This window comes from Procambarus clarkii, chromosome 91 (genome assembly GCF_040958095.1).
Source record: "Procambarus clarkii isolate CNS0578487 chromosome 91, FALCON_Pclarkii_2.0, whole genome shotgun sequence".
In the NCBI taxonomy this organism is placed as follows: Eukaryota; Metazoa; Arthropoda; class Malacostraca; order Decapoda; family Cambaridae; genus Procambarus; species Procambarus clarkii.
Window position 1 is genome coordinate 1,489,681 of NC_091240.1, and position 12,500 is coordinate 1,502,180.

Below are 12,500 nucleotides of genomic sequence, written 5' to 3' on the forward strand. Positions count from 1 at the left end.
TTTTCTGGGATACACTCTCTGGCATGTTTTGCCTGCATACCACTAGGACCTGCTTTTGGCTCACTGCTTGCTTGTCTTACTAAGAATGTCTTAATGAAACTCCCCCTACCCTTCCTACAGTTTCCTGTAGTTTTTCCTTGGATTTTAACACTTGTCTGTAGTAAGACATCACATTGTCATTTAAAGGTCAATGCAATGGTCTGCTACAGCTTTATCTGGGTAAGTTTTTTCAACAAAACTTTGCAATTCTTCCCATACTTCACACATTTTCTTAATGAGGAAGGGACATCCTCTACTGCCTCTACTACAACTATTTTCTTAAGTTGAACCTTACCACTGACTTTCATGGGACCCATGGCGTGATATAGAATAATTAGTTTTATGTTCAAAAAGCAAAAAATTGCCAAAAATACGGATTTTATATAAGCGTGATCGTCACTAAGCGGGAGACTCTAGTAAACGGAGGCAAGTCGGCCCGCACGACTGGGAACCATGTAATGTGGGTGATGCATTTACAGCATTGTGGTTCGAACAAAAGTCATCAGTGAAGCACTTGTTTTGGAAGTGTTCGGATGTCATCAGTTGTGAGTCGTGTGTAAACCATTTTTCATTCATAAACAGAGGGTTTGGCGGGTGCATGGAATGGACTTTGGCCTTTGTGCAGCCCATCCTCATAAACAATGTCAATGAAGTTGAGCACTATTGGATCTGGAGAAAAGTGAGTGCGTGTGTGTGAGGGAGCAAGGGGGGGAAGGTTACTGACCAATGTGCATGAAGTTGATACCCTTTAATAGGTAGAGAATAAGCAGAAACCTATTAGCTGCCTCATGTGTTTGTGCAATTGGAAAACCAGCATTATCCAATGCTGGTCTTTGGATAGTTGCAGGTAAGTTAATGAACTCTAAAGAAAGATTCAAGAGTTATACAGTTTTGTATTCATCATATACAATGTCCAAGTAAGTAGTACAGTACTGTATTTAGATGTATAGATTTCTTTAAATTATTATAGGATAGTAATAAAGGTTAAAATACCCATATTAATGGAGACACTACAATGCTGTCAATAATAGTGCAATAAAATCCAAGAAAAAGGTTGATAGAAATATATATATTATAATATATATTTCTACCAACCATTTTCTTGGATTTTATTGCACTTTATTATTTGTCGAATGGCCAATAAGTACAGAAACAGGAGTTTGGGTTAATATATTACTATGGGTATGCTACTTTCATATTTATTAAAGAATTTATGGTGTTTACATTATTGTTTTTGTGTTGGGCTCGAGACCTATGGACCTTCAAAGAGTTATTAAGACCATGACATTATTTTACTAACCAACCAGCAAGTATACCTTAGTCCTGTGCATTGTTTAGTTTAGGACTAAGGTGAACACTACTTGCTTGCATGTCTTAATAATTCAGATGTACACACAACACTTAAATACAAGTACACAAGGGATATTTAAGGTAGGCATAACATGTTTGGAAATGATGCATCATACATACAGACTAGAATACACATATAGTATGTACACAGATTGGAATTTAATTTATTACATTAGATGTGTAATATGACGAGTGACGCACAATATCAATAATAAAGAAATTTATATAAAGCAGAAATCTACAGCTGCATGTTAATACGTACTGCATTAAATACATTTAACAAAAGACGTACATACTGTAATTGCTTGAAAAAGCCTATACAGTACTGCACTGTACAGTTGTACCCTGAAAATAGGACACAAATACATAGATTTCATATTTACATGAAGGCTTGACTTAATTGTTAACTTTCTCTCGACGGTAAATATGACAATACATACTGTACACAGGTATACCAGCTGAAACATTAATGTACTAAAATTGGTGTCCAGTAATACAATTTCTTTACAATTTGCTAAACAGCATTGTTCTTGAGTAATGAATATTATATACAATATAAAAATGAGCATGTCAAAACAAACAAGAACTTCCTTGGTGGTATGAAAAGTACCACGTTTCATTATTAGCTTTCATTTCATTATTATTATAAGTATTTGAGTGTCTGAAGAATAAAGTTAACATAGGATAATTCAGAATTTTTATATCACATTACCAAATTGTTTAGTTTTGCTAGTGACTGGACCCTAACCTAATTGTACTCTGGTATAAATAACAAAATACCTTACAGTGCACACCCTTGAGTTGGATAGCATTGCAACATGGGTGTGCTATGTAAGGATTCTCAGAGAAACTAGGAATTATGCAAATATGTTAAAGGTTCCTATATCATGTGACAATATTATGGCAGACAGCAGCTCTATATGGTCTTATATTGGGGACATGACGCCTATTAAGCTTTTCGATGTTGCCCTAACCGATGATTAATCATACCCTTGCTGCAACACACAAGTCGCCTGACTTTTGAGTACGAATTTATGTATCCAAATAGCTAGCCTTATTGAAGAATAGAACTCTGATTGACATTAGCTGTGAGTCACTGCTCTAAGCACTGTGCTACAAATTGTCTTGATTTCATTTTGTTAGTATATTAGAAATATAATTTAACATTTTCATCACTGAACCTCTTCACAACTTGGATGACTTAGCTAAGGACTGAAATATTTTAAGTAATATTTTGTTGAATAATTCTACCTGCTTTAATTGTCAAATGAAGCCATCTCCATTTGTACACGAGAAATGTGAATGTGCACGTGTAAATAGCACACGTCATTGTTACTCATTATTTAGATTGTAGGTAATGTTTCACATCGGATTTGAAATTGTACATCATCATATGCTACAGTAAAAGGGAGAAACATACGAGGCTCCAATTCTTAACTGTTCACCACTGTTCATCCTTCAATAATTGAAGAACTGTTTGTAAATCGATTAGCAAGTTGTGTTCCAGGGAAAACTAATAGGGTAAGTCAATGCTTTATACATTGATAACACTGTTAACTGAAGATGAAGCATATTTAAAATATGAGGAACATCACATGGCTCTCTTGTTTTAAGCTAAACAAATTTTCTTATCTCAAAACGTCATTAGACATCTTTGGGAGTTTTAAGGTTATGTATGTCCTGTAAAATGGTAGATGATTTTTATGGATTATTACCACCATGAATAATGTTATATTATCATTGTGTGGAACATGATACTTTGTCCATAGACTTGTACAAAGGATATTGAAGGAAAAGCACAAATTATGTAGGAAGATATTTACATCGGTATATTGCATCAACAATATACATCGGTATATTTGTGTCTGACAGAAATGCCAGACACCTCTGCATTACTGTAAACATAAAGGGCCTACTAGATATCTATTTTTCTTTGGAAACATTTACAAAATTGTATTATTTAGGCCCATAAGTGCATATTACATGAATCCCAACATGTCCATGATCATTTAGTGCTAAATAAGTTAGACACATTGTGGCATATTTTGTGGAAATATGATGAGTGAATGGTGCGAGATCTGGCACTGGAACCTGCCAGTTAGCTATTGCCCCGCATGTGTTTGCTTTAGAGAGATTACTGACTACAGAGTAATCCTCCTCACATATTACTGACTACTGAGTAATCCTCACATATTACTGACTACAGAATAATCCTCCTTACATATTGCTGACTACAGAGTAATCCTCCTCACATATTACTGACTACTGAGTAATCCTCCTCATATTACTGACTACTGAGTAATCCTCCTCACATATTACTGACTACAGAGTAATCCTCCTCACATATTACTGACTAGAGAGTAATTCTCCTCATATATTACGGACTACAGAGTAATCCTCCTCATATATTACTGACTAGAGAGTAATTCTCCTCATATATTACTGACTACAGAGTAATAATCCTCACATATTACTGACTACTGAGTAATTCTCCTTACATATTACTGACTACAGAGTAATCCTCCTCACATATTACTGACTACAGAGTAATCCTCCTCACATTACTGATTACTGAGTAATCCTCCTCACATTACTGACTACAGAGTAGTCCTCACATATTACTGAGTACAGAGTAATCCTCCTCACATATTACTGACTACAAAGTAATCCTGCTCACATACTACTGACTACAGAGTAATCCTCTTTACATATTACTGACTACAGAGTAATCCTCCTCACATATTACTGACTACAAAGTAATCCTCCTCACATAACTTGACTACAAAATAAATCTCACATTTCGGACAACAGAATAATCCTCCTCAAACGTTAATGACTACAGAGGAATCTTCGCCCACACATGATTGACTATAAAATAATAATTCTCACAGTATTGACTACAGAATAATCCTCATCACATAACTGACTACAGTGATCCTCGTAACATTAATGACTATAGAGCAATCCTCATTTTACTGAGTACAGAGTAATACTCCTCAATTTACTGACTACATAGTAAGCCTCCTCATTTTACTGAGTAATCCTCCTCACACTACTGACTACAGAGTAATCCTCTACACACACATACACAATTGGTACCATTCACTCTGACTTTACTGTTAATCTTGTATTCATTTACATACACTTTCAATGCCAGCATTGTTTGCAGTGTTTCTTTTTATTATTGCCTTTAGTCAAACTTTATTATTAGTAATATACGGTACTCTGTTACTTCAATAAGTCAACAGAAAACTCATTTACACAAATATTTTTGTTTCTACTTAGCCTGAAGATCCGTATAGGATTTGATTATAGGCGACACCACCTATGCAGAAACATAATTATAACAATTAAGTTAAACCAATCAAGCTTTCTCTCTATCAGTATATATTCACCTTCGTGTAAACATCTTACAGTCCCACTAAGTGTTCTCACCAGTATTTCTTGCATCTTACTGATCAGTTGAGTCATTTATTTTGTAATTATTTTATTTACAGGCCTTTTCCCACTCGTGAATGTATAAACTATATTTAGTACGTTGAATGTGTTCACTGTACATTGCAAAGATTGTTTGTGATGTGTGTATATGTATGTATTAACACGATGTACTGAACGGGGTGAGAATAGCTTGAGCTACCTCATCCCTTTGTGTGAATTTTACCTCAATAAACTAATTTCAGTTTCAATTTGCAAAGGTGGAGAGCTCACTGCTTCAGAGACGCTCACGGGAAGTTGGCAACTTACTCAATGATGGAACGCACATGTATAGGTGACAACCCTTTAACATGATGTACACCTGTTGCACGATGTTCACCTGTTGCACGATGTACACGTGTATCACGATATAAACCTATAGTATGTACACCAGTAGCACAACACACACCTGTGATACGACGTACACACTAGAAATAACTTTCAACTGGAGGCTACACAAGGTGCTGTACAACGTTTCCCAGTGAGACGACGTAGTACATGTGGAGATATTACCCAGGCATACACCAGGGGGCAAGAGACGACGACGCCGCAAGGGGTTCACTTGGTGATTGCTCGAGCCGTACGTTGAATGAGCTTCTTGAGCAACTTGCCCCAGCGCCGCAGCAGTAATCGAACAGCACCGTGACCGTGGCTCAGGTCGCTCGACAGCTCCTCCAGCTGTCAGAACACAAGTTCAAGGTCAGTGCAACACCAGGGTAATATGTGCTCGACTAGAGATATTCCTGTAGCATGCATCGACCAACTGCAAGGATGCCCCGACCGACCTCAGTTCTATTGTGTTTTGGTTCCCCAACGTACAAAGAACTTTATGAAACTATACATGTTAGACTTATACCGGGTTCCTCCCTTCCTCAGGGTTGAAGTACTGACCCTTCCCAGGATGCAACCCGACAATAAGCTGACTAACTCCCGGGTTACCTATTTACTGCTCGGTGAACGAGGATATTAGGTGATTAGAAACGCGCCCAGCCATTCCTGTCTCGCTAGGGATTCGAACCCGAAATTCCAGATTGTGAGTCGAGAAGGAACCCGGCTGTAATACTGTAACTCCTGTAGCGGAGTTGTGCATATGTTTTGTACAATTATATGTATTAGCTATGATCAGTACAGTGTAATGTATATGTTACTACGTTGCTTTATTATTGCTGTACTTGGTGGAGCGAAAATATGTGTTTGAGATAAATTATTTAAGGTTTAGTAATGCCTGTATATATAGTAGTTTAACACCGCAAATAGAGAGAGTTAAGAAGCCTAGCATAGAAATCAATTAAACTTTATATCAACAGTAATGATACTGAACACTAATGAATTGTGAGAAAACATGGATGCACGAATTAGGTATTTATAATAAACGTCGGAATATTTTACTAGAAAAGGAGTCTGGCAGCATGTAATCAATAACCTTCATTAAATAGACCATTTCAATTAACTAATTTTAAGATGAAAATAGAAAAAATATTATAAAATGCATTATAAATAAATATTTATAAGAATAAATATAAAACCCAAAAATAAATTAGGTAATTCAATTTTGAATAACATTAACCATAATTTAAAGTTAATGTTTATACGCAGCCACAATGTTAAATTGACCTCCGAGAGCCTGAAAACCCTACTGCTGCCAGCTTCCTCAACTGTATGAATTCTCGCTTTAACAATAATAAGTAACTTCGAAAATGTTGACGTTAACAATAGAGGTAAAAAGAGACGAAAGGTTATTACCTTAGTCTGGACCTGTTGCCTGACCCACTCTGGAGGGTAGGCCTCGGGCTGGAGCAGTAGGGTGGTGGTGGAGATGGTCACATCTGACCTTAACCACAGCACCTTCACCCTGGCGTGTCTGGGAGGGGGAGAGTCAGGTCACCTTCACTCACACCTCACTAGTCTTATTATAGCAGTCTGCTTATGTGCATGTTATATGTACACACTTGTGTGCATATAACTGTGTTTATGACCGGCTCATTGTCTAATATTTATATGTCCGTTGATATCTAACTTTTTATTTCAATATTCTCATCAACACACACACACACACTCACATATATATATATATATATATATATATATATATATATATATATATATATATATATATATATATATATATATATATTGGTGTATACTGGCAGCAGGTTTTCTTTCAAACATGTTTCATTGAATATGACCGCATATTCTGTATTTATTATTTTCTGGTTTAGGACTTCTATCCCTCTAACTATTTTCTTAGCATCAGGGCTTAATTGGAATAGGAGTTCTCCAAAACTCATTTTCGTACTTTTAAGGTGAAGAAAACAAGTGATTTACTATAGAGTGTATTACACTTATTTGTATAATTTGCACGACGTTTCGAACCTCCATGGTTCATTCTCAAGTGATCAGATCTTACAATACTAGTTGATTTTATACCCGCATTAGGTCAGGTGATAATACAATGAAGGTGAAAAACATGGGGGGATACATAAGGGATAAACATAGGGGCTGCAGAAGGCTTATTGGCCCATACGAGGCATCTCCTATCTAAACACAAAGATTAATCCAGTGTAATTGGCCTGTTATGTTGGACATTGTCTTCTGTGTAGGCATCGATATGTTCTTGTCTTGTCCTTACTCTCATGGTGGGTAGAGTAAATAGTTCCGTGATTTGGGTGTTCATGGTAGGTCGCTCTATTCTTATGTGAATTGCCTCAAGAATTTGTAATCTTCTTGAATCTTGGGTTTTATCTATTATGCAAGTATTCTTGTTCAACATTTCTCTTGTTAGAGTAATGTCATGGGCTTGTCAAGCCCATGACATTACTCTAACAAGAGAAATGTTGAACAAGAATACTTGCATAATAGATAAAACCCAAGATTCAAGAAGATTACAAATTCTTGAGGCAATTCACATAAGAATAGAGCGACCTACCATGAACACCCAAATCACGGAACTATTTACTCTACCCACCATGAGAGTAAGGACAAGACAAGAACATATCGATGCCTACACAGAAGACAATGTCCAACATAACAGGCCAATTACACTGGATTAATCTTTGTGTTTAGATAGGAGATGCCTCGTATGGGCCAATAAGCCTTCTGCAGCCCCTATGTTTATCCCTTATGTATCCCCCCATGTTTTTCACCTTCATTGTATTATCACCTGACCTAATGCGGGTATAAAATCAACTAGTATTGTAAGATCTGATCACTTGAGAATGAACCATGGAGGTTCGAAACGTCGTGCAAATTATACAAATAAGTGTAATACACTCTATAGTAAATCACTTGTTTTCTTCACCTTAAAAGTACGAAAATGAGTTTTGGAGAACTCCTATTCCAATTAAGCCCTGATGCTAAGAAAATAGTTAGAGGGATAGAAGTCCTAAACCAGAAAATAATAAATACAGAATATGCGGTCATATTCAATGAAACATATATATATATATATATATATATATATTATATTTTTATTCTCATTTGCTATATTCTTGTGCACATCTATTTTCTGTAAGGTTGATTAATGGTGCATATATGATTCTGTCATTCATTTACAGTTTAATGTGCGTATGATTGGCTGCCAATCTTATATTTTTACCAAGTATAAAAGAAATATTAAGAAAGTGCTTGAACACCTCTGTATATTAACTACACATGTCTTGCGAAGCAATATAAGGAAGTTATATATCTTTATACCTTGCTTAACAATTCCGATGCAAGTTCGTAGAAATTTGTAGAAATTAAAAAAAAATAACGATCATAAATGTTATTACAGTACAGTACTTCAAAAATCTTGACGCTTATTTGACAGTGAAATGTGGGAAGGTCAGTCCGTAGACCTAATAACACGTACTATAAATCCTGGGCTGTGTGCACTGCTGCTGCTGACTCCTACATTTTAGAGTTTGTTCTCACCCGTCTGTATATTCTTTATCTACAGTATATTATTGTTATTATATATCTATATAACCACCAGGGGCCAGATTCACGAAAGCACTTACGAACTTGTTCATCTTTCCTCAATCCTTGGCGGCTTTGGTTACATTTCATAACCAGTTTACAAGCATGAAAACCTCCCATTCAACTATTGTTTTTGTTATAAACAGCCTTCTGGTGCTTCGGAGCTCATTAACTGATTAATAATTGGAAACAAAGCCGCCAAAGATTGAGAAAAGATGTACAGGTTCGTAAGTGCGTGCGTAAGTGCTTTCGTGAATCTGGCCCCAGTATATCTAGTGGTTATAGCACACAGTAACTTCTCATGAAGCCTACTCCCACCATCTTCAATTTCTAGTAGGCTTTGAATGTCCTCCATGCAGTTTTGAAACCTTTTCTAACGCCATAGGTAAGTTTATTTTTTTCTTGCCCAGCTCAGTGCATTTCTCCTTCCTCACTTGATATGCCTCTAGTTCTCCTATCGTCGCTTTTATTTCTGCCATGGTAATTTCCTTAGCGGAGAAACTTAACAGTTAATTTAAAGTCTAGTTGAGGATAACAATGTTGTAAAATGTAAAAGCGTCCTTAATCGACTTCTTTTAGAAAAACTAATGGTCCCATAGAAAAGTAATTTGATGTGTTTAATATCCTTTGAATCGTTGTAATCTGACATGAATGGTGAAACTTTTTATTTAAGAACTTCCTTATAAAAGTATATATCATATGAACAAGGTAACCATTATTTGAAAAAAAAATAAATCACCAAGAAATTAATTTCTTGATCAAAGAGGACCTATTTGAGCATAATACAAAAGCTGTATTCAACAGAGTATTAATTGCATTTTTCTTAAAAATATCCCAAATAAATGAATTGAAATTTAAACCTAAACCTGTGAACTTCAGTGTTGAAACCATTTTGGTTAATCATTTTAACATCAAGAAATGACAAAACCATTCAGCATAATGTGAAATGGATAATTCTTTGTCTTTTGGTTATTTATGGCAACTTTTGCATTTGCTTATAGTAGATTTTGGATACCTTAAAAGGAATGGTCTTAGGGGGGTAGAAATAGCCTAAGTTACTCTATTCCTTTGAGATGTATTTTTTATTCTTGTCTCAATAAACTTACTTGAACTTGAACTTAAAAGGAAATTATTCGTATATTGTACATAGAAACGACTGTCGTCATATTTAGTATCTTAATAAGAGAAGAAATAAATATTTATTAGGTTCAGACCTTTGTGTCCTGCGTCGGTGTGAGGGCGGGTGAGGGAGTGTGAGGTTGAGGCGGGTGGTGAGGAAGATGGTCGGGGCGGTGAGGTCCAAGTCTCCATTCTCCCTGAAGGTGAGGAACCCCCCGGCGCTGCCCCTCACCTGGTACTTGGCCCTCACCCTCACCTGCGTGAACGCCACCCTGACCACCCCCTCCGCCGTGGCCGGGGGTCGAGGCCTCTTCTTCTGCCCGCGAGGCCTCTTCTTGCTCCCCCGACCTCGTTTGACCTCGCGCTGTTCTTCAACTCCAGTAGACGACATCGTGGGTGACTCTTCGGCCTGTTCGATGTTCCAGTCACTGGGGAAGGCCTTGTGGTGCATGACGAGGTCATCTTTTAACCAGTCCCTGACCTGACCTGGTGTGTGGCGCCGGAACGCAGGTGGGAACTCGTCCTCCTCTGAGTCCGCTCCTTTAAAACTTACCTGGAAAAAGCAAAGTTTTCGCATCTCTTTGGCACTACATAGCCTTCCCGGCTCGGTGATTTCTTTGATAATTACTTACTTACTTTCGCGTCTCTTCACTAAACAAGTATGAAAATAAGATGATAATCGGCCAACAAATACACGACAGACCTTGAAGCACTTTCCAACTTGTTATTATTATTCTCGTATACTCTTTTTAAATGGCCAGATTGTTCGTGGGGGATTTCGACAAAGCTAATTTTTGATAATTGATGAAAACCGATATGTATTTCGTTAGATTCGGCTGTGTTCGCTTAGGTAAATCTGTATTCATTTAGGTTAGGCTTGGTTAATTTAGGTAAATGTGTGTTAGATTTGGTTAGGCTGTTAGTTTAAGTTAGGCTGTGTTAGCATAGGTAAATGTGTGTTAGCTTAAGTTAGTCTGTATTAGTTTAGGTAAGTCATTGTTAGTTTAGGTTAGGCTGTGTTAGTTTAAGTAAATCTGTGTTAGCTTAGGTTAGGCTGTATTAGCTTTAAGTTAGGCAGAGATAGCTTTGGTTAGCCAGTATTTGCCTAGGTTAGTCTTGTAAGCGTGTTTGTAAGATTAAACTGTTCCACCTTTATGTTTCAACTCATCTTTTTCGCTAATGAACTGTATAATGAATACATTTATAGGAATTGTTTGAATAAATTTTGCGAGCCTAACCGTGCTTTTGTTAAAATTCGGTCAGTTTAATACAGGCCTCGTCATAGCATATATATATAAAATAGTACATGTGCCTCTTTTTAACATATCTTTCAAGTTTGTGTTGGTGGTGGCTGGTAGTGGTGGTAGTGTAGGCTTACACTACCACCACTATCACCCGCCACCAAGATAACCAGGCCTGCCAACGCTATCAACCACCATCAGGTAGACCTGACACTAACGTCTTGACGGCTACCCCTTACACTTTAACTTCTTCATGACAAACCTCACTCTATAGCTTCTTAACGGGTGACCTCACACTCAAACCTCATGGTAGCTAAACTCACACTCTCACTTGTTGACGGGTGATCTCACACTACCTTCCTGGGAGCTGTCCTCACAATCCACTTCCTCATATCACGCTCCAGTAATCAAATTACCAGGTAGCGACGTATGTAGATACAGGATTCCTTATTAATTATTCCTCCTGTCCATCTGCCTGTCTCTTGTCTGTATATCTGTATATCTGACTGTCTGTCTGACGGTCCCGCTGTCTGTCAGGTAGCTTGTAACTGGGCTAGTGATAGTATTTCAAGTCATTTAATAAAATGTAATATATATTCCCATGAAATTAGTTTTTGGTGATTTAAATAGTGGAAGGAGTATTTTGTGTGGTTGGAGGTGCATTAGTCTCTGAGTAGGGTTGATGGCGCTGCTTGTGGGTTCCACTTGGATGGGTGTTCGTATGTTTGGTCTATAATTAAGAGCAAGTCTGAAGTTGGAAAGCGACGCATACGCTCCTCTCACAATGTTCTTTATGTGTTCCTCTGGCCACAGCTTACTATCCAAAACAACCCCTAGGTCTCGTTCTTTATTAGAGTACTGTAATTCCTTTCACCTTAATTTGTAAGTTGTGTGTGGTCTGTTTTCTCCAATTCCAGATTCCATAACATTGCATTTATTCACATTGAATTCCATTTGCCACTTTACGCTCCAAGCACTTATTTTGTCTAGATCGATTTGAAGTTCATTACAATCGCCTGCGTCTCCTATCTTTCCCAGTATCTTAGCATCATCTGCATACATGTTCGAATAATTCTGTATTCCTTCTGGTAGGTCGTTAATGTATACATTACTGATGCAAGAACTGAACCCTGTGGTACTCCGTTAGTAACACTCCTCCAGTCCGATACATTGTCTCGGATTATTGCCCTCATCTGCTTGTCTGTTAGACACTTTTTCATCCATGTCAGAAGTAAAAAAAAGTACACTATACTTTTAGCCTTCTGTCGAAGTATCCCTAAGGTTCAACTATCGACCCTGACCCAGGATTCAGTTCCACCA

General features: G+C 37.2%; 1 protein-coding gene across 1 annotated transcript in view; it reads right to left on the reverse strand.

Moving 5' to 3' along the window:
• Positions 1 to 1,222: 1,222 nt before the first annotated feature.
• Positions 1,223 to 12,500, reverse strand: part of LOC123773891 (uncharacterized) — a 45,069-nt gene continuing 33,791 nt past the window's right edge. The window contains exons 4-6 of the mRNA XM_069318604.1: positions 10,035 to 10,492; positions 6,607 to 6,724; positions 1,223 to 5,541 (exon numbers count right to left, since the gene is read on the reverse strand). Coding sequence (XP_069174705.1) covers positions 5,422 to 5,541; positions 6,607 to 6,724; positions 10,035 to 10,492 — 696 coding nt within the window. The 3' untranslated portion in view covers positions 1,223 to 5,421. The remainder of the gene's footprint in view (positions 5,542 to 6,606; positions 6,725 to 10,034; positions 10,493 to 12,500) is intronic.